This window comes from Vombatus ursinus, unplaced genomic scaffold (assembly GCF_900497805.2).
Source record: "Vombatus ursinus unplaced genomic scaffold, bare-nosed wombat genome assembly UNPS02014799.1, whole genome shotgun sequence".
Classification (NCBI taxonomy): domain Eukaryota; kingdom Metazoa; phylum Chordata; class Mammalia; order Diprotodontia; family Vombatidae; genus Vombatus; species Vombatus ursinus.
Window position 1 is genome coordinate 25,807,975 of NW_020954577.1, and position 23,562 is coordinate 25,831,536.

A 23,562-nucleotide genomic window follows, 5' to 3' on the forward strand; every position below is an offset into this window, starting at 1 on the left:
AAAAGTGTGGCTTTTCTATCAAAATAAAAGTGGTTTCATTTCATCAAGAATTTGCCTTTGACACTGTTTGCACCTCATGCTTTAGCCATCTTTGTCACATTTTCCTAGCATTTGGAGTATGACCTATATCCAGGAGCACTGCTAAGTAATAGGACTGATGACCCTAGGTGAGAGGAAAAAAAAATCAATCTTATTATTTCATATTCACACATTATTGTCCTTTTCCATTTTTAAAGCAGTATTGCTTAACTAATTCTCAGGTTTCTAGATAAGAATAAATAAAAACGGGGAAAGGTTTTGCTTAATCTAATCTTTCTGAATCACAAATGCTATAATCATAAAGTGCTTTCTCAAGTATGTACTTAGAGACAATTTTTTTCAACAATGAAAAACACCAACTGGTTTATACCAGAATATGACTGGATAAATCTGACCTGATTCTTGGAGTTGTGCAATTTAACTAATGGTCTCAGGACAGTGGCTATCCAAGTAACCTAGGACCTATAAAACTAAGTTATCTTTCTCCTGGATGCCTGCCAATTAAACGCTGCCCTTCTTTTAAAATTTGAAATTCCAAAGATGCTTCCCATTGGATTATTTTTCGTCAATGGGTTACAGCCAGAGTTAAAATATTCAACAGCTCTCAGTTATACAACAAAAACTAAAACCCACCACATCTAGTGAAATTGGCAATCTAGCCGTAAACTAAAGTAATGCAGTTTAGAGCTGTGCCTAGATGTAAGAGCTGTCTGTGCATAGTGTTATAGTGTTTCCAATCTTAGGAATCCATTAAAAAGCTAACCTCTGAAGAACCGCCTTATTGAAAGCGCAAGACGTGTTTAGCAGAGAAAAATAAAGGTGTGGCTACAAGTAGAGTTAGTGAAATGACCACGGCATGATCTGGGCAGCCCACTGAATGCAATAAAGTGACATTCATTTTCAATCTGATTGTCCATCTATGAGAATAGTAAAAATTCTATGCCTCCTCTGTGACTGACTTCCCCAGAAGCAATGAATTGGAATTTTTTGGTTTGTTTTTTTAAAAATCTAGAACAGGTCCTCCTGCTACAGTCTATGACAGCAAGACGCAATGAATCTCAGTGGGAAAGACATATTCTAATACCCACCCCAAAGACTTGGATGGAGCAGAAGTCTGTAAATATGTGCTGGTGGCAATGCTGACGATCACAACAAGGTTATCAGCTAGGGGGTCAGGCCCCCCAGCTGAGGCTCCTGAAGTGGCACCGGCGTCCTAGATATAAGTGGTTGCCCCAAAGAGAAAAATCAAGTTATCTGAAGGTTGACTTTTCAATTTTTGGCTTCTCTCAGCAATGCTGCCAACCCTTGATTCTTCACGGCAATGGGGGAGGATGGCCCACGACGTCAGCACTGGAGCCAAGAGTTTCAGATACCTTCTCTGAGGATCCTTTTCTGGGGGCCGGAGTGAGGTTCTATCTAGTGTCCATGTTTTTCTTTCCACCCTCTGACAGAAGGTGGAAGGTAACTGAAATGGCTCCAAAATGGGCAACTAGAAGCTGCCATCAGCCCTGAATCATCTTCCCGATAATATTGTGATAAAAAGTGTTCAATGAAAACAGATGTGAAGCTGGGCCCCATCATGCTGATGCTTTCCCAAACTTCCTTCCCACCTCACGCTTCTTCTCCCGGGTCCCCATACTTCTTCCCTCTCTTCTCCTCCACTTCTTCCAAACCCTGGAATGAAGAGCGCCGCTGTTACTCCTTTCCCAGCTGAGAGCATGAGTCAATTGGCTTTCTGCTCCTGTAGGTTGATGCAAGGTGGGTCCTCTGAGCCCCCAGTCCATCACTTTTTCCAATACTTTTTCTCTTCCTTAGGACTAAAGCATGCTCTTCCTTCAGGAGCACCCCATCTCAGGAAGCACCTGAAGTCTGAGGGACAACAAATGACCGTGGAAAAGACAGTTCAGGAAGTATAGGTAGAAAAGGACACAAGCAAAGATGGTGCCCCATGTTTGGGAAGAGGCCACAGTATCATATGGAAAAGATACAGTCATTCTCTTCAAGAAGAGAGAAGCGTGTGGTATGAGAGGAGTTCTTTAAAAGGCATGAGACGGGGACAAAAGGAAAAAAAAAGTGGTTTTGCAAATGACATGCCCTATATATGTGTCAGGGCTAAAGAGTAAATCAGGGAATAAAAATGCAGTCCTCTACATAATAACAAAACATCCTCTACATTTTCTGTGGGCCACCCGAAATCCTTTGGCGGGCTGCACGTTGTATAGATCTGATTATACCGATGATTACACTTCTGTTCTCAAAGAAATACTCTTTAAAAAACGATTTCTTTTGAAATCAGAACTATGCTTTGGTTATAGTCATCCGTAAATGAAAATGTGTTTGTATTTCCATAAACACATTTGCATTTAGTACCAGGGAGCCAGTTTCAGTTAAGGGAAAAAAAAAGTTTTGGTGCCAAAGCCTCTGCTCAAGGCAAAACGTCTTCTTGGGTCCTCCAAAAACAGTAGCCAGAAGGAGAGATGCACAACGTCAAATAAACATAAGCCTTTGCTCTTTTTCTTTCCCATCACAGGCATCAGCAGGCATGTGTTTAATACGAGAATAGCTGCTGATTGGGACTCTGGCTCAGACAACCTGATCATTTGCTTGTCTTCACGACCGACATTCGTGTCTGTGACCACGTCTGTAATGGGGTGACTCTACCTCCCATTTGTTCAGAAGGTCGAGACTCACAGGCCAATTGTGCAGTTACCGGGTTATTCAAGGAGATTAGACACAATCAGAGGGAGGCTTGGGAAGGAGGACAGCAGGGACAGGTCCCTCAGGGGCAAAGCTGAGCGTCGGAGAAGCCCCCAATCTGGGGGGGCAAGGAGAGGGAGACCGAGCATTCACAAGTCTCCCTTTCACGGTATCCATGTGAACGTCAGAGTGGAAGCTTCCTGAAGGCAGTCTTTGCCCATAGCTGGTGTTTAACAAATGGCTGCTCCTATCTCACGGCAATCGTTTTGATGACTACCTTGCATGATTCATTTCCTTGAGTATTAGCTGGTGTTTAAAAGGAGCTTACCATCCTCAGACTACAGCATCATGCCGAGGATGGCGATGGTGACGGACCGCTGCTGATCACTGCCACAGGCAGTGTGTCTCTCTTCGACCCACTCCAACAGTTAGGATGACCCACCCATTCCCCGCCCCCTCCCCCCAGGTTTTCTCCCACCCCAGCTTTTTAAAACAGGCGCCCTCCTGGTTTCTTGGGTATAAACAACAGCAGGTATAAAAAACAGCTGCCCAGAGAGGAGACAATCTCTTTTAAGTATCCAAGTATTGCAAACTCAAGTGAATCCCTCTGGGAAATTCACATTTGTTGGGTGTTAATCTTAAGCCCCCAAAAGGCTGTGGCTGAGGTCCTTAAATATTAGAAGAGATAGATCTCTGGGCTGTAGCAAGCTGTACAAGCCAACAGCCATCTGTACACAGTACAGAGCAGAGTGTTCCTAGACAGCGGAAGCTTCCAGGGAGGACGCCCGAGATGCTCCAGGTTTAAAACTGTGCGGGTCAGGGGCTGCCAGGCTTTCTTTTCTTTAGTGTTTATGTGATACATAAATAAGAGTAGTGTTTCCGTGGATAAAGTGAAGCTGTTAAGATCACGGGGGTTCGAATCTATGGGAAATCGGTCCCGTCGTAGGTCACAGGCCAGTCAACTGTCAGATGATAAAAGACTTTTTTGGAGATGAACCTGCAGGACGTACAAAGAGAAAAGCACGCTGTTAGTGATGGCCCAGCAGGCCCACGAGTGACTGCCAGCTGTTTCAATGGGCATGGCTTTCACTGGGAGCCAGTATCAGCAACAAGAGGGCAAGGATCTTGCTGCCACATGCGACCAGGCTACGAGTCAAGTCTCCGTGAGGAAGCAAGGGTTCCACTGCTCATAGCAAACAAACCTTTTCATAGTGTACCACTCTTAATTACCTCAAATGAGATAGCATGTCAAACACTACAAATGCTAGTTATTATCATCACAGAAAAATGACTCTAGCCGTGTCCTCCCTGGCCCACGGACGAATCCTCTACCTTCACATGGGTTGTAAAGTTGCATGTTCCCAGAGGAACACGGGAACTCACCAGCCCCCATTAGACTGAGCTGGACCGAAGCCTTTTGATGAGCACCAGGAGCATAGAGTCCCCACCAGCACTCATCACCACAGCCCCTCCCTCTACATTAGAAATGAAAATATAATCCCCACGGAGGAAAGATGGAAGGCTAGTTGTGAATCAGCCTGGGGAGCTGAATCAGGGAATGTGTCTAAAATACTCTTCCCCACAGCTCTTTTGTGAACAACTCTCCATTCAACTATGGAAGCAGAGGTTTAGGCCTGGTGTTGGCGACCTGTGGTACACATACACACCAGAGATGATTTTTTAAAAAAAGTCATATGTGGGTACCAGGGCCTTCCCAAGAAGAAGCCATCGGGTTTCCCATTCCTGCTTAATTCCTGCTAAAGAATTAACTGATGCCTGAGGTATTAGTTTAAAAGGGCTTAAGGAGTGGCCCCTTCCTGGGGTATCTGCATTTTTGAAGGCCAAAGATCATTTGGGAGGAGAAGAGGGAGGAAAGCTTGGGGTCTTACTATCCTCTCACTACTGGCTATTACCCTAGCAGAGCTGGAGCATTTAATTATGGCAGTCTAAGGCTGAAGGGAGTCTCCCCCCTGGGGTGTAGAACCAAAGATGTCTGTGCTAAAATCTAGGCTCATTAGGCAAGGTCCCCCATCCTTTTCCTTCCCCCTGTGAGAGAGAAAACAACTCAAGCTTGGCACATCATTTTGGGAAGGTTGCCAGCCCTTGATTTAGGCATTCAGGAAATAGAAAAGTAACATGAACTGTCCGGATCTCATGTAGCGGCCAAGAGGGGAGGTGGTCACCCCAACTCCTGGGCCTGATCATGACCCTTTGGGAATGTGGATGTCCCAGCTGTGCAGGGGTGAGGAGGCACCTTGCAGCCCCCGATTTTGAGCCTTCCATACAGCCTCGGTGCAGTTTCATCTCAGGTGTCACCACTGGGGCCGCACAAGTTAAGAATGCCTTCAATATTTCCCAGTGAAAAAACTTCACCCACCTCGAGAAGGTGTTGTCGAATATCAGGATGTAAATCCCTGGGTTCCTGACCTTCAGCTGACCTTTGATGTTCTCCCGGTGGGAATTGCAACGGATCATGGGAATTAGAACCTGAAAATCAAACCAGAGGAGATACGACATGCCAGTTTCAGAGCTGGATGATGATACGGTCTAATGCTTTCATTTTAGAGATGACAGGTGTGAAGCTGGAACAGGGTTTCCTCAAAGACCATCTAGTCCACCCCTCATATCCTATGTATGAGGAAAGGCTAGAAGGCAACACAGCTTGGACTAGGAAGTCGGTTTCCTAACCCCCAATCCAATGTACTTTTCACCCTTTCAGTGATCAATGGAAGGGTGAAACCATCCTTCTCCTAAAACACAGCTACCAGGGGATTATTGCTCTAAGGAAGGAGTGGGGATAGAGATGCTAGGCCAAAACACCAACTTTATTTACTCTGAAGTTGAGGCCCAGGGCAGGGCAGGTTTGTTGAATTTAATGTGGAGATTATACTTGTCCAACCTACAATAAGAGACTGAGGCAGAGCTCTGAGCCAACGGCACTTTATCAAAGGGTCCATGGTCCCAAATGAAGTGGACCTAGATCTTCCTCATGATCTGAGATAGGACCTAGTATTTATAGAGTTTGATACCCAAATATGCCAAAGAGGCATAGTAAAACACAGAATCTCACTGGTTGATAGACCTTGCTTGAGGGCCAAAAATGACATATTAGCAGGGTGGGGAGGGAGAATCATAGGTTGGGTGAAGTATGGGGCATCTTCACTAAGTGGTCATAAGATGGTCACCTGCTCGTGTCATGAATAAATTGGAGAACTTTTCATGTAGTTGGGTTCACCTTTGCCACACTGGGCTTGGTCACCACGACAAAAAAAACCAAGGGTAGAGGGCCTCTAGTTAACCTCTATGATTAAGCAAGTGAACTTACAATCTGTAGCTCAAAGCTCTGAAGCATAATATACAGAGCTTATAACCACTACCCTTCTAGAATCATATCAAACTGACTAATGCTGATTGGGATAGAGTAGGGGTCCAAGTGGATTATTCCTCACATTTCGATCCCCAGTCTTTCCGTGGATCGTTACAATCGAAATGCAGGGAGGGCAATCCTCCATGAGCGATGCAAAACCAGTAGAGGGGAAGATCCCACACTGAGGTACCATGGTGACATGAGTAAAGAGGGAAAATGGGCACAACTTGTAACACACTATGTTTCATTTGATTACACATCAACTCAATAATATACTAAATGTAATAGATGTCTGAGGGGACACTCTTGCTAACCAAGAACCATGAGAGACAAATACCTAACAAACCACGTCCCACATGACATGAAAATTGGGGGACCACAGAGCATTTGTTCAAGTGCAGCAACGCCAGCACCATCTGCCCGACATGAAAACGACTCAAACCATTCTGACAACCACGCTCCTCATTCTGGTGATGAGAGGCAATGCCCCGGCAGACAACACAAGCAGGTCTAGATGGCCGTAGCACAGGGAGTGGAGGGAAATAAGAAATAGGGTGAGCCCCGTGAACAACGGAATTCTCGGTCACTGTCGTCAGTGCTGGAGCGAAGGCCAAAGCGGAGGATTCAAGGTTCCAGTCACTGCAGGCTCAGGAACCATCCGTGGAGGGAATGGTGGTGATGAAGGCGTCGCGCTCCCTCGTCCCATCTCAAACAGCTGTCCAGTCTCTGAAACATCCTCTGATGCAGTCCTGTGGTCCTCTGGAGATCTCTCCTCTTAGGAATGAATAGTGGAATGAGTGGGGCTTCAGAGCGGCTTCTGGTGGATTTACATCTCCAGTTCAGGTCACTTGCAGAGAGCCCCTTCTCTGTTAAACAATCTCTTACAAAATAGATCTTAATACAATTCTCGTTCGCTACGACCATAATAACCAGGTCAGGTAGTGAGAGCCAGGTCAAACCTTAGTAGCACTAATATGAACATTACTAGAGCAGAGAATTTACGTTTTCAGGTTGGCAAATTCAAATAAGAACCGAAAAATTAAAAAATTCTGAACCCAAATTTTATATTTGGCATATATAATTACCTAATCTTGTTACAACTCTTTATTAAAACCAACTGAAAAATTATCACTACAGCTAATTTTCTTTTAGGTGCTCATCCTTCCCCTAGGAAGATGATATTTTGCTAGGGAATTATTAACAGAACAATTTTTTTTTTTTTTTTACAATGATGACCCTTGATATACAACCAAATTCATTTAAAAGTTGCCAAAATAATTTCAATTGTAGCAAAAAGTTCTGGGATAGGATGTATAAACAGATAGAGTACTCAACTTCAAGACGGTGCATGTCAAATTATTTATAATAAAACACGTTTGCCTTTCAAGATATGCTCAACATTCAGGTGGTAATAATAAACCCAAATAAAATTGGAAACATTCTTTTCTTCAAACTGAAGCTGAAGAAGTTTCTGTTTTAGGCTTAATAATCAATAGAACAACAATTTGGTCCCATAAACGGTTTCATCAATACCAAACTATCCTTACGTTAATTTTAGGAAGAACAAAAATTTTGGGCTAAATAACTCAAATCTTATCTCCAGTATTCATCTATGGAAAATTGAAAAAGGAGTCTTTGTCTCTCTTAATATGATTACATAGATGGTTCAAACAATTTCTGACATGTAAAATTCTTAATCCAATTTTGAAAATTTTGTCATATCTCCCACTAATCATATCATCATGATGAAAGAACTTTATAGGGTGGTCTCTTATAAATTAAATAACTCACCAATTATAAGGCTTCAGGGTCTCTATTATTTGTGACTCAATTGACAATTGAAAATGATCCCTCACTATGCTACCATGTATAACTTAATTAAAAGTCATCAACAGGGTTCATCTTCTTTTACACTTGCCTTATCAATGGAATTTGCTATTTGAGGAGAAAGGCAGGGACACGGCAGCATTAGCTCCGTTTGACTTCAGGTATGAGTCATAGGCAGCCAACCATATGACAGGATGTCATAGCCAGCCTCAGAATTAACCAGATGGGAAAATTTCTTCTTCACCAAGATGGGCATAGGTTAAGAGAATCCTATACCTTCCCCTTCGCGAGGTCATTCTCTCAACTTTCCCACACGTGGCAATCCTCAGACTGAAGGACACACGGCACTTCCCTTGAATGGTGAACCAGCAGCTTTGTGAAGTATCAGACACTTTTACCTGGATTCAAGACTAAGAAAAACAGCAAATGACGTCCCAAGAGACTCTGCCTCAAACAGCAAAATTTCACTAAGTATAGCTTAGAGCTAGATAACTGCTATTTCTCTCATATATTAGCCTCAAATTTTCATGGAGAATTTTTTAAACTATTCACAAATTTCATCTATTCACAACTATCACCCTCCCACCTCCTTGGTCTGCAGATAAAGCCAAAGGGAGATCAGAGTATTTCAAGAATACAACAGGATGAGAATGAGATTCCCCCAGCAGAGTTCACATAGACAAGTGGGTCATACTGGGCACAATTTCAAGGACTGACTTGGACACAATAATAATAATCTTCTTCTTCTTCTTCTTCTTTTTTTGCTTTTTAGGTGTTTTTTTTTTTTCCTTCTGTAAATGCTCTAAGAGGGGTACAAGCTAAGAGATGGCCATCGCTGGATGTGACTTGAAAGGCCAGCTGATTAAAAGCTACCTAAGTTGGACAAGTGACTGTCATGCACGCTGCCCCTGGGGTGGTGTCTGGAGTAACCCACTCTTGCTTAATTAAATCTATTATCCCTTGTGTGCCACAATGACACCCCCTTCCCCTTTCCCACGTAAAAAAGTGTATGTGGTGATAGAAGTTCTGGGGAAGAATGGTTGCTCTTTCTGGGTCACTCAGACTCAAGAGGCCCGTTTAACCTTGTATTTCTGTTTCCATTTCTTCACCACAAGTTCGTAGTTGGTTCAAAATAACACCATTAAAGATGAGGCCTTGTTTCCTAAAAAGGCAGTGCAGCTGAGTTTCACACCATTCTGTCAGTGGGGCTCTTCCCAAAGACCCTCACAGATAAAGATCACCTAAGAGGATTTTACCATGTTTTTCTCCCAACAGTTAAGTCATTTATTATTATTATTATTATTGTTCTCCGGGTTTTTTTTTTTACACAAAATATACCAATAGATATATTTCTAATATAACAGTATTCAGACTAAAAAGGGGAAGAAACTTGTTTTAACATCTTCTCAGACATTCTGTATTGAAAACATCACCAATCAAATGATAATAATCTAGTTAAATACCTTTCAAACTTACCAATTGATAGAAAGTCATTTATCTTATTACTCTGGGCATTTTCATACTAATCATAGTAGTTTGTGTAGTGCCCACCACAATGCCAGGCTTTTTCCATGTCTTAAAAGTTGCATAAGCCTGTTTTTAATAATTCAAAATTCAAAATGTTTAGTCTATAATTTCCCAATTTTATTAACATTCCATGCCAATTAGAAAAGGCACCTATAAATGGGATAGCATTTTGCTCAGCTGTATTCCTACAAGGTCTGAACACCACAGTGCTCCTCCTTTACACAAGCCCGGCACTGTGTTAAGCACTTCACAATTACGGGTTTCTCCCAACAACCCTGGGAGATACGAGTGAATATTTATTATTCCCTTTGTACATATAAGGACTTGTTAGATTCTCTAATTTACTAACATTAGAATATTTTCAACCCAATCAATTTTGATTTATACTGACTAGTGGTAATAAATAAACTTCATTTTGCACAAGGTTCCACTATTTTCAGTTGGCTTATATTCAAAATAATTCATGGTGACACTCCCAATTTCCCATTATTGCTTCTTGGTTTTTTTGAGATACCCAAAGAGCCAAACCAATTCCTTTACATTTTCTGAATGGCTAATCTTTCAGCATGACTATTTAAACCAGGGCAAAGAGATAATCCTTTCTCTATCAATCAATTAACATGCATTTTATGAAACATATTTTATAGACTTATATTGATTGGGGAAGGGAGACTGCAGCAACCATGAAAGCGGCATTGCTTAAAAAATATTCCTAAATCTTTTCTATTTCAGTGAGATTAAGACCCTCTCTGAAATCTCCTTTTCAAAACTCCCAAACTCTTTACTTTCAAATCCCGAATTTATGCTGTCAGTGCAAATAGACTTCAATTTTCTTTACCCACCTACTCAGCCTTAACTTTCCTTCAACACTACTTTTTCTTTCTTTTACTTCCTTAATTCCTCAAGTAAACTCCTTTTTATTCTTTAGTGGTTACAAACGCACAGTTCATACCAACTTCTTTAAGGACTTTTGGGCAATTAGAATTAGTTACAATCACATAGCTTTTTGTTAAGTGATAAGCAAATACACTCACAAAAAATTCACTCAGCACAACAAATTCCTCATTTTAGGGGTCACAGATTTTAGCAAGCAAAATGACTTTAGAGGAGAAATCATCTGCCTCCTCAAAGCTAACCTCTCTTATGCTGGTAAGGCATTCATCTGGCTATTTTGGCAATGCCCAACGGCATCAGCCAAAGCCCAACTATGGCACAGGAATGTAACAGGAGTTGTACTACCGGAAAACTATTTGATGGAGATTATACTTTTCTAAAGGGCTCAGGGTGTAACCTTTTCTCTATTTCTTTTCAAATTACTCAAAAATCACATTTATTTTTTTAAAAATAATTTGCAATTTCTGCTTTTCCCTCTCAAAATTTCAGTATTTTATAGCTTTATAAGCCATATGTTCACTTTAATTTGATCTTTTCTAAACACCCCCTAGAAGGTGTGCATGCACTTAATTCATTTCTATATCTACCTTTTTAATACATATTCTTATTTATTTCTATCTTCAATGATTCTTTCCTTACTATAGCCTTATTTATATAATTTGAACTTATTTTCACAAACCAATTGATTTTAACACAAGTTTTACTGTGTTTTAATCTACCTAACCAATTGACTTAAACTGCAGTAGTATCATTAAACTTTACTTACTTTGGTTGCTTTCTGATTTCGAAACAAGTTTTCTTTTTCAGGGGCACTTCAATCAGGACTTGCATGGTGCCCTCAGGCGGGCTGTTTAAAAGTAGTAAACAACACAAGGGGAAATGAACCCCAATCTTGCCCACTTTTATTCTTTTCTGAAGATGGTCGAAAATTTCCTGATTCTGCTTTCTAATAATGAAAATTCCTTCCTTTCATAAACTTATCCCAACTTCACATAGTTTTCAAGTTTGCCTTTATTTATTCTACACTAAATTTCAAACCAATTTCACAGATTACTGCCCCCAAACTTCTGACTCAGAGATCGACTAGCTGAAACTTTCCTTTTGAAATTCTGAGTTGTGTAACTATTTAAGCTCATAAGATTTTTAATCTAATTTCTCCTAAACTATTTCCTAAGTTTTTCTTATTTTAATTCTTCCCTGAATTTCCTGAATTTCACTGAATCTCTCCTGAACATATCTCATGACTAAGACGACAGTTCTTAAAATGGAAACTTCAACTTTAAATCAATACCTCGTCATTTAAAAGGTCCCTTTTATGGAAAAAAAAAGGTCTTAAACTATACAGTGTCTGGGAATACCCCAGAAGCTCATCAAAATACTTTACAAAGACATCCAAATTATAATTTAGAAGTGAAAGAAATATTTATTCTTTTTTTTTACAAATTTGATTTCCAATCTTTTTGTGGTATCTTAGTTTTCAATTAATTTCTGTATCTGTCTTTCATCTCAGCAATCTCCAACATGGCCAGTATTGGAAACAGAGAAAAAAGAGAGATTTGTCCTCTTTTAAGGCTTTTTTGAAAGTTTATTTGTTTTTTTACAGCCTGTGTCTTTTGGCTGATCATGCCAAAAGAAAAGGCGTAGGTAAAACACCTATTAGCTATGGCTTAGCAGAAGGCATGGACAGCACAGCACAGACAAGAGACACGTATTTTCCTTTCTCTTAAAGATTTTCCTGACTGTATAAGGTCCCTTTCTATCTGAAGTAAAGAACCCACTATTCCTAATTTAGTTTCATCATTTACAAAACAGACACACACACAACATGTAATACAACATTAAACCAGGCCGGAACTTCTCATAAGTTTTTTCTCTAGGAGATTTTGAAGTCAAGATCTTACTTGTCTCCTCCATTAAATATAGAACTTAAGACCATCTTGGGGCTAGGGTTCTGCTGTCAGCCTAGGATAATTCTCCTGTTTCCTAATTATGTTAATTCTTTTAGAATCTTATTAATAAAACAAGTAATTCAGTAACAATCCAAACTGCTTTTGTCTAATTCACCAATTGGGTTCGCCCATTTAAAGTGCACTTTGTACTTAGAACAAGGCCCTAAGAGATAGAAGGGCTGGTTCAAGTTCCATTCCTCTCCTTTTTGCCAAAGTATAATCATAGGAAGAAAAACTGGGACTGATGAAGGATTTAGGAATATCGATAGTTCATTTATGCTAAGCTGATTTTGAGAGCTTATTCAATATATTTCCTTAACTTTCTAAGTAATCAAAAGTTCCATGCTTTGGCCAAAACAATTCCCTGAGGTCTTGGCATTCTCAAACCAGATTTTACACAGCTTAATAGCTCTTTCTCTGGTCATCTCCAGAAAGGGAGTTCACCCCTGTCCCAATGGGGATCCTGTAGGATGCACTTCTCCTCTTATGCCTGCCCCCCATCTCTCCTGTGGACATTCCCGACCAGGAGTGGCACTCTTTGGAGGAACATCTCCTGAAAGAATTGGACTAGATTCCTGAGTGACCCACCTTTCAGCATATTCTGCTTGAGACGTTCCCCAGCTGAAGGCACTAGTGATGACCCCCACTTTGGTTATGAACTGTGGGAGGTAATATTCTACTTGCCTGAGTTCCACCAAATGGGCATCTTTCCTACTGCTAATACTGTAATATTCAGGGATTTGTTTTGGCAAATTCTCCAATACTTTCAATTCTTAATTTCTGGGCCTAACCTCTAGGGTCCTAAGACTGGTCAACTGGGACCTAAAGGTCCTTTATAAGCAAATATTCAGCAAAATTTATACCTACTTTCCTCTAAAACTTCCTGAAAATTTAGCTCTGATTGTCAATAACTGACTGAATCTGAAGCAAATATAAGCGAAAATAACCTTTTCCTTTCCTCATCTCTGTAAAACCAAAATGAGCCTTCTTTCTCAGGTCAGAAGAAGGTGGGATTGCTCCCAGGATGGTCACATATCTCGACAGCTTACTGTTGAGGCACGGAATCTCTCCCATAACATTGTCAAGTCTAGACCAAATTATTGCTCCCTCAAGGTGTTGTCAGAGCACTGGAGTAGGGGCACTCCCCCAAGCCCTACCCATCCAGGCACTGGTCATGGGGTCCTCTGAATGGGCTCCTTGCCCTGCTGTGAACCATTGAAAGTTTCCCTCTCAATTTAAGAGATTTCTCTACTAATGACAAAAATGATTTATAATTACTCTTTGCTAAAAGAATTTAAAGGCAGAAAATCTATTTTAACCGTGACAACAGAAAGTTTTAAAATTAGCTAGGTGGTTAGCTGGCTGAAAATGAGGAACTAGCAATTTTCCCTGGTCTTAACAAAATGAAAATAAAGAAAACAGAGAAAAAAAACCCAGTAGCTGGTGCATAAAGTTAAAATTATGGTCACATAATTTTTATAAAAAAAAAAATTTGAGTGCTCTGAAGCTTATACATTTAGGCAGATTAGTCACAAATTCAAACAGTCCCTCTTGGCCCAATCGGGGACCCTTTTTAAAGAAAATGAATTTAGGGTAAATCAAGGCAGGTGTACCAATCCTGAAGAGACTTACCTCAGGCTCAGAGAATTTGGGTGCAGACAGAGAGGGGAGTCCAACCTCTCAGGGCCAGGGTCTACAGGGGAGCCATTGGAGAAAATCTGACCCAGTAGATAATTCCTTTTTGGGTTCCTTACAGGAGCCGGCCAAAAGAGGTTGGGGTCCACGCATTGCCGGTCCCATCTCTGGGTGCCATTAATGTGGGGTTGAAAATTGTCCAACCTACAATAAAAAAGACTGAGGCAGAGCTCTGAGCCAATGGCACTTTATTAAAGGGTCCACTGTCCCCTCTAATGAAGTGGACCCTCAGCTCTTTTTCATGATATGAGATGCCCTTTTCTTCCAGGACCTTGTATTTATAGAGTATGACACCCAAATATGCAAAAGAGGCATGGCAAAATATAGAATCACTTTGGTTGATAGACCTAGCTCTTGAGAGCTAAAAAGGGCATTTTAGCAGGGTGGGGGGGTTTCCATAGGTTGGATGAAGCATGGGACATTTCCACTGACTAAATGTCATAAGACGGTTATAAGATGGTTGTTACTTGCTCATGCTGGACAAGAGAGAATGGTTCCGAGGTACAAAAATAAATTGGAGGATTTTCCATGTAGTTGAGTCACCTCTATCACACTAGATTTGGTCACCATGACAAGGAAAACCAAGGGTGGAGGGCCTCTAGTTAATTTCCTATGATTAAGCAAATGAACTTACAATCTGCAGCTCACAGCTCTGAAACCTAATATACAGAACTTATAATCACCACCCTTACAGAACCATATAAAATTGATTAATACTAATGAGAACAGAGTAAGGGTCCAAATGAATTATTTATCACATGAACTCAAATAAAACATGAAGCCAGATCTTCATCACCAGCACCTCAGTTGCCAGGTACTCCCTGAGCGCCACCAAGTGGCTGCTCCGTGTCCGACCCTGGGTCTCCCAGGGAGCCTTTGCTGAGGTTTGTGCGTCACTGGCACAGCCTTTGAGAACCCAGGGTCACCTCCACACCACCCCGCGGCACCAGAATAGGCTGTGGTGGAGGTCTAGGCCACGTACACTAAGCAACTTGCTCGAGCTCCGTGAATTCAGAATCTACGATAACTGGAGCACAAGCCTGGACTGTCAACTCTCTACATTGTGATGAAAAGGTGGCAAGAGGAAGGCATGTTACCTTACACTGTAAGATGACAGTACCTGAGGACAGGGACCGTTCTTCGCCTCTTTTTGTATCCCCAGAGCTTAGAACAGTGCCTAGCACATAGGAGGTGCTTAGTAAATTAGACTGATTGGTCGAATGCACGCAGTGACAGTGTAGGCGCCGTTCCACCCCATCCTCCCCCACCTCTCTGCCAAGATGAGGGAGGCATGCTTCATTGTTTCCTCACTGGGACATGACTGGAGTTCTCATTTGTTCAGTTTGGTTTTCTTCTAGAGATCTTTTCATGTGCATTGTTGTAATCAGTGTGGATATTGCTCTTCTGGTTCTGTTTATTTCACTCTATATCATTCATAAATAATTTCACTAGGGGGCATTTCTCCACCCCCCCCCCAAAAGGATCCCACATCTGATACGTGAGATCCTAACACTGGCCACTCCCTCCCATCCCATTTAAAACTGTGGGCTTGTGGTTTATTCAAAGTTATGTTGATTAGTTGGCTACTCTTTTTTTTCATCCAAATCATTTTCTAAATTGGTAACTGAATCATGGAAAGATTCTGCAGGAATCGCTCAGAGGCATGGCGGCTAAAGCAGGAGGAAAATTCAGACTCTTCCTGTGACCGAGTGAGCAGACCTTACTTACTGGTCACTGGCACGACCCCAGGTCTGTCAGGGAGACCTCTCATTTGGGGGAAGCAGATCCATTTGAAGCCAATAGGAATTCATGGAGAAGTGTGCCCCAGGGCTCATCCACAGTCAACTGATTAACCATATTTATTATCACAAAAGACTCTGAAATACATGACAAAACACTACTGATCTGAATGGCTGAATCCAAATTTGTTAAGTGGTGCTGTAGGGAGAGAGCATGGTGGCCTCTGTTTGGGACCTGACAACACCATAATAACGTGCTGTGACTTTTACTCGGTCTTAACATGATTCGAGCCATAGAAAGAGGTCTTTCTCAGTTCTCCTAAATCTTAGTGCTGTCCTTCTGAGACTACCCCAAATTTAACCTGACTGTATCTTCTTGGGGAAGCTGGGTGGTACAGTGGATAGAGTGCTGGTCCTGGAGTCAGAAAGACCTGAGTTCAAATCTGACCTCAGATACTTCCTAGCTGTGTGACCGTGGGCAAGTCACTTAGTCCTGTTTGCCTCAGTTTCCTCATCTTTCAAATGAGGTGGAGAAGGAAATGGTAAACCACTCCAGCATCTTTGCCAAGAAAACTCCAGATGGAATCACGAAGAGTCAGCCGTGACTTAAAGGACTGAACAACAACAATTTTGTTTCTACAGTTGTTGTCTTTCCCATCCCTCACACTCAGCACAGTGCCTGGCACATAGGAGGTATGAATAAGGACTAGCTGACCTACTGAGTAAAAGGCCTTTGGCTCGTAAGTCGGAGGACCTAGGATCAAATGTTACCTACTACTTGTTAAGATGCGCAAACCTAGAGAATCCACCCCAAATGTTCACACTGACTATTTGTGGCCAGCCTGTGGTAGAACATTCTGAGTTCATATTGGTCTGATCAGCCACAGTCGGATGCACTGTAACTTGACTAGCATGGTGATGTCATTGTGGTCCTCTTGGACAACAAAGGACAATCTTCCCGTCAGTCCCTTCGCCTCCTGAGCCTTGGTTTCCACCTCTGCCAAGTGACAGGCTTCTGAGGCCTTCTCAGCTATCGATCCAGGATTCCTGATGATCCAGAATCACACATTCTGGGGAAGAAGGAGGTCCTTTCCTGTTGCCTGTGACGTGCGTCATCCGTGACCATAAAGCCTGTCTTTGAGGGTGAGTTTGTAGAATCAGCTGCTGGGGGACAAGCTCTGAAACTTTTTCTTCCCCTGATGTTTTTTCAGTGCTCTGTTTCAAGAGGGGGAGAATCACCATCTACTCATACTCCAGACAGATAAAGACGACCTGTCTGAGCACAGCGCTGAACAGCTCAGGGCATGGTAAGTGGCTTCCTTTTGCCCCCTACTGGTTTGTTTGGATATAACAAGAGAAGCTGCCAAGGCTCTCACAGCAGGGGGCGCAGACAAGGAAATGTGCTGGTAGGGTCTGGGAAAGAGGGCTAGGGCTAGCCGAGCCCATTGTTAAATTGACAGTGTGAGTGCTGGCATCTCAGAAATCTGCAAACACTTCCAGTCAGGGCTTGGTTTATTGCTTTGTTGATTGTCTCTAGACTTTAGAAGGGGACAGAGAAAACACGAATAATGCAGCTTAAACTCCAAAGTGTGTTGTGTGAACATATTTTCCCCAGACAACCAGCTGTGGAATACCTACCAGCACACACCTGGCCGGAAGCTGTGATTGCAAAAGTGGTTCCACCAGCTCTGGGGCCAGAAAGATCTGGAGGGGGCACGCGTCTCAAGACACAAGTCTTCTGATGGTTTTGCCTCTGGGTGTGTGGAGTTATGGGGCAGGCCACCAGAAGGACCCTTACCTTGCACTGATCCAGGGCAGCGTGCTCAGATTCTTGGAAGACGACACTGAATGATATGCTCTTGGGATCAGAGGAGAAGACCCAGCTGATGGTGAGGCCCGTCTCTGTCACAGTGATCGGGATGATGCTGTAAGTGCTGGATCTGACAAACAGCTCTCTGCTGCTTTCTCCAAAATTCAAGATCTCATCCACTGTGAGGGGCAATTTTATCCTGAAAGGAAGATACGGGGGATGAGTTCAGCTGGCTGACCAATGTCCAGGTATGGTTAGCACCAACCACTCTCTCGTCCATTCAGCAGAGGAATCTTGGGCCCTCCCCCTTCCCACCAAGCAGAGATTTTATTTCCTTTTATTTTATTTTTGGGAGGGAAGCTTGTTAAGAACTTTATTTGAACAAACTTGTTATTAGCATTATGATTATTTTACATACATAAAATGATCAACTAAACAGAGATTTTAGAAGGAAAACTTTTACCCTCGGGAACTGAAAAATTTCTGGCTCCTATAAAGTAGGAATTATTTGCGTGGGAATTGGGACTATACTAATCAATCGATGAAAAATCAATCAGCATTTATTAAGTGCTTACTGTGACCTAGAACTGTGCCAGGTGCTGGAGATACAAGTACAAAGAAAGAAATAATCCTTTCTCGCCAGTTTACATTCTAATGTAGGGGTTCTTAACCTGAGGTCCATGATAATGATTTCAATATAATTGGCTTCTTTTGTAATCCTGTGGATTTTATTTTACTTGTTTAAAAATACTATCCTGAGAAACGATACCGCCCAAGGAGTCCATGACACGCAAAAAAGGTAGCCCCTATTGTAATGGGAAAAAAGGAGGCAGCTAGTGATCGAGGGTGAGGAGGAAGATGGTTAGTTATCTCCCCTACTGATTTCAGTTTGTTCTCCCTGGCTCTTTTACTTCTCTGTGCAGGCAAAAAGGTGGAAAATTAACCCCATGATTTGTTTTGTGAAAAACAAAACAAAACGAAAAGGTATATCAAAAATGTATTTAAAAGAGAGAAGTTACCCCTAAAGATGTTATGCTGCATTACTGCGATGTGGCAAGTGGGTATCTCCCATAAGTGTAGAGGGTTTAGCTGATAGGTATTCTATGCTGATACGGCACTGAATGAGCAGAAATTCTGAGCAGGGAGGGAACTGCCCCAGTCACAATGTTACAGAGTCTAGCTGATAGGGGCCGAAGGATGTGGTTTCAACTTATGCTTCTGACACCATATGATCATAGGCAAGCCACTCTGAGCCTCAATTTTCTAACCTGTAAGATGGGAATAATAATAGCAGTAATACCTAAGGGGAGACCACATGGCCTAATGGGTAGAGGGATAGTCTTAGAGTCAAGATCTATTTCCACGTACAGTGGATGAGGTTTCTCCAATGGTAAAAGGAGGCAGGAAAGAAAAGACAGTTTGGGGAATGTCACTGTTCATATTTCTAAAGGGGGCTGAAGAAGGGCAAAGGTTTGTGACCCAAAGTGGGCAGCTGAGATTCATTCCCATGCTCCTGCCCGCAGGTGACGTTTATCTATGGACAGGGCTTCGTGGCAGTCCCAAGTACTAGGGTAGTATGGGCAGATGGGCAATTCTCCCATGAAGTTCTCATTCTGTATTTCTTGGTCGAGTTCAGCATGTCAGTCAGGCAGTAGCAGGGTAGAAAGGACATGGGAGAAGGAGCAAGAAGGGCCCAGAGAAAGATGGCAGCATTTCCATGAAGGCATCAATTGTGGCATGAAAATCAAAGGACTGCCTGAGGTTGCCAAAACTGGTAGGCTTGTCAATAATCTTTGACCTCCAACGAATCAAGGCCCCAACCAAAAGGGGCTCCTCCTTGGTTCCCCACCTCAGTGCACTCCAACTTAGCCAATGCCACCCTGCAGTGCTACTCACATCAGCTCTCCAGACTTCAGCAAGCAGATCTCTGCATCCTGACCCATCGGCATGTCTTCAGAGCCATCAGGTGTTAAAGAGTTAGATGTGCTATCCCTGTGAGGTCAGAAACACAGAGATGGTCTCCAGCCAGGCACAAACACACACAAGAGAATCCCTTTGTCCTGGTAAAGCGTGCTGACCACCACGTCTAATGCTGCCTTCCATCTAAGAAATCAATAGTTTCTCAAGTCCTAGCTGCAGTAACAACGCCTTGGGCCTCTTTGAAAAGGGGCACCCGGAATAGCTCTGCTAGAGGTTAAGGACATGTCGTCTCACTGACAACCTGTACCTACTGAACTACGTGAACATGCTATTGTTGCAATAACCCAGAGCACGGAATTAAGTCCAGTTAGTTCTGAGTCCAGGGGCAGAGTCCATTTATCGGGTGCCAGAGAGGTTCAGTAAGATCAATTTAATTCAATTCAACAAGTATTTATTGGGTGGGGGCTTATCCTGCTCTCAAGGAGAGAGATTATATTCCACTAGAGGGAGTGCAACCTTTACACAGATTAAGTCAATGGAATGTGCTCTGGGAAAAGGTAGAGCACTGACAACTGGGGCTTCCCCAAGGAGGTGGCACCTAAGACAAGCTTTGAGGAGAGCTAATAATCATAAGCGTTAACGTTTATGTAACATTTTAAGGTGTGTAAAATACTGTACACATGTTACTTCATTTGATATCTGCAAAAATCCTGGGAGGTAGGTGAATTTACCATCATTTTACAGATGAGGAAACTGAGGCTGAGCAATGTTAAGTGACCACAGAGGACCACAGAGCTACTAAGTGTCTAAGGCACGATCAGGAACGCAAGTCTTCATGATGCCAAGTCCAGCACTCTAACCACTGAGCTACCTCCTGCCAAGAATGTGGCATGAAGAGTGTATAAGGAAAGAGACTGTGAGTCTCCCAAAGAGCGCCATATAAAGCACATAGCACCTCACTCAACCATCGTCCGTGGGTTTTAGAAGGCTACAAGTGGGAGAGCAGGAGACTCTGGTCATGAACCTGGTCACTTCCAGATTCACTCTGGTGGTAAACCAATGCCCCTACTACGGTAAGGGTCCTTTGAGAAGCAGAATTAAAGGAAAGGGCAGGACTCTTTAGGTTCCTTCCATATCCAGCTCTGGTACTAGCCACTTTCCAATCGAGGCAAGCTGAATTAGCGCATGGCACCTCCATTTCACATACTACCCTCTATCTTCTACCTGAAAAATCCTAATGTACTTTCTTCCCAGTAACTAGCGCTTTTTGGAGAACTGAGATGTTTCCCCAGAATCTATACTGTGAATGGAATCGTGTCAAGACAAAGAAATACTCTATTTAAACTGTGAAATACTGCTGTGGATATGCAGAAATATCCCATAGAGATAAAAAGATAGAATGTCCAACAGAAGCAACCTCACACCCACCCACCTAAGAGTTGATGTTCATAGTATGACCCATGTTGGCCTGAGGATGGCACCCTAGTGCATATAATGAGCACATAATCTCTGGGACTGGGTGTCTGTGGAAGCTGGGGATCAGGAAAAATTGGTAAGCAAAACACCGGATCCTGGAGAGATTCTGCAACTGGCCAGGATCACTCAGAGGCACGGCTGCTAAAGCAGGAGGAAAACTCAGATCTCCTGACTCCTCTCGTGCCTGAGCCGGAGAACCTTACTTACTGGTCATTGGCACGACCCCAGGTCTGTCAGGGAGAGCTCTCATTTCAGGGAGGCAGATCCATTTGAAGCAATAGGAATTCATGGACATAGGTGGAGAGGTACATGTTAGAGAAGTGTGCCCCAGGGCTCATCCACATCTACTGATCACTGCAAAAGACTCTGAAATACATGACAATACACTACTGATCTAAATGGTTGAATCCATATTTGTTAGGCACTGACCACATGCATAATACCATGCGAGGTGCCACAGGGGACACAAAGGGATGACAGAACATGGCAACCTCCTGTTGGGACTCAGCAACACAAATGGGGGCATACAACATAACAAAGTAGGGGCAGCTAGATGGCGCAGTGGATAGAGCACTGGCCCTGAAATCAGGAGGACCTGAGTTCAAATCCGGCCTCAGACCAAACACTTGACACCTTCTAGCTGGGTGACCCTGGGCAAGTCACTTAACCCCAACTGCCTTTAAAACAACAACAACAACAACAACAAAAAACAATAACAACATAACAAAGTAACAGACTTTAAAAACAAAGATGATAACATATATATATGTGTGTATATATATTTTGCTGGAGAAAGAAATAGCAAACCACTCCAGTATCTGTGCCAAAAAAACCTAACCGGGGTCACGAAGAGTCAGACATGACTGAAGCAACTAAACAACAATATGCATATTTAAATATACATGTATGTGTGTATGTATAAATCTGTGTGTATGGATAGATTAGACAGATAGATGGAAAGGAGGAAGGAAAGAAAGATGGAAGAAAGGGAGGAAAGTAGGAAGGAAGGAAGAGCAAATTATCAGAGAATAGTACACAGGGCTAATATGAAAAAGAGAAGACAGGGGAGACAATCTTCAGGGAAACCAGAGGACCTTCAGAAGCCCCCTTAAACTGGGGCTTCTTGAAACAACCGGGCTATCCCAGGGTCAGCTGCATAGATCCTTCTACCAGAGGCTGCTGTTTGCTAGGTACATTAAAGAAGCAGAGAGATCCCGCGGCTGGTGTAGCTTTGATCAGACTGGCCTAGGATGGCCATGGTGGTCAAAGGACAGAAAGGTCACATACAACTACAGGCCAGTGAGAGCCGGGGCTCCTGGGCTTCCTCCCCTGTTACCTTTCTTGTGGCAAGTGTGGGGTATCTCTGGGGTGCTGTGTTTGGGCTGCTGCAGAGCCGTCAGGGAGCACACACTGGAGGTGTGCTCCCAGAGCGCCCCAGCCTATTGGCCCAACCGAGATCACTTCCCCTCGCCACCTGGAGGAAAGGGAACCAGCGGTATGCACTGCGATAATGGTACCACTTGAGTTAAAAAATGCAGAGGGAATGCAGAATAGAGGGATGCTCAAAGTCGGCAAGGTTAATAATCATGGAAGGCTTGCGCTTAGAGTCAAGGTTGGAAGGGGGGAAGGTACACAGATTATCAATCAACTCTGGAGATGACACAGCATCACAGATAAAACTGGATGTAGGATTTCCTTTTACAGATGAAGAATCTGAATATCTACTCTTCAGAATATCTCTGGGCAGGAAGGAGAAGGTGACGGATTAATCAACGAAGGGTTCTATCCCTTTGTGCAACTTGTAAGCTCCATGTTGGATTTGATGACATGGTCCCCAACCAGTTGTGCTTTTCATGACATCCTTTTGACTAGTGATCCCAGGGACTGGGAAATCTCAGGCCAGTCGAGCTAATATTCCCTAATACTTCATTTGTCTTTCGCTTCACTTTATTCCATTGGTACTGGCCAACATTCCAGGAATTTAGGTAGATTCACTCCTGTGGTTTTGCTGTTAATGATTAAGAAAGCCCTCTCCTTTAGAAAATCATCAGAACTGCCCAGATAATTAGAAATTCATCACTGCTATCATACCACTCACTGTACAGTCTATTTCATGCCAAAGACAACTCTTCACGGTGGAGAAGGCCAGCCCCCTCTCAGGCCCGGGAGCTATTATTATCAGAGAGCAGAGGGTCATAACTCCATCAGAGGGAGAGTTAGGACTCCCTGGACATAGCACAGAAGGGTTTCAAAATGAACTGAGAGGACTTTTAAGTAGCAATGACTCTTTGGAGTTTAGTGGGCAGGCTCTCTTTCCTTTCCCCATGATATTTCCCATACATGGCCCTCTTCTCTCTTCTGACATCACCCTAGTGCAGGTGCATTTTGGGACTTCTGCAATAATATGGTGGTTAGTGTCCCTGCCTGAAGTCTCCTCCATTCACCCATCAATCTGATCGTCTTAAGACAAAGATCTGACCATGTCTTCCCTCATCTCCTTCAGGAGACTGCAGTAGCTCTCCATTACCTCCAGGATCAAATATAAAATCTTCTGTTTGGCTCTTAAAGCCCTCCATGACCTAATCCCTTCCTGCCTTCCCAATTTTCTGATCTCTTACTCCC

General features: G+C 42.8%; 1 protein-coding gene across 6 annotated transcripts in view; it reads right to left on the reverse strand.

The window, feature by feature from the left end:
- Window positions 1–3,194: 3,194 nt before the first annotated feature.
- FYCO1 (FYVE and coiled-coil domain containing 1) overlaps window positions 3,195–23,562 on the reverse strand; it is a 103,117-nt gene continuing 82,749 nt past the window's right edge. For 5 of the 6 annotated variants that reach the window (XM_027872200.1, XM_027872195.1, XM_027872197.1 and 2 more), the window contains exons 15-18: window positions 19,441–19,536; window positions 17,533–17,743; window positions 5,114–5,223; window positions 3,195–3,733 (exon numbers count right to left, since the gene is read on the reverse strand). In XM_027872200.1, coding sequence (XP_027728001.1) covers window positions 3,658–3,733; window positions 5,114–5,223; window positions 17,533–17,743; window positions 19,441–19,536 — 493 coding nt within the window. In that variant the 3' untranslated portion in view covers window positions 3,195–3,657. Of the gene's footprint in view, window positions 3,734–5,113; window positions 5,224–17,532; window positions 17,744–19,440; window positions 19,537–21,220; window positions 21,307–23,562 lie in introns of those variants that run through there. The other variant, XM_027872202.1, reaches the window with a different exon arrangement.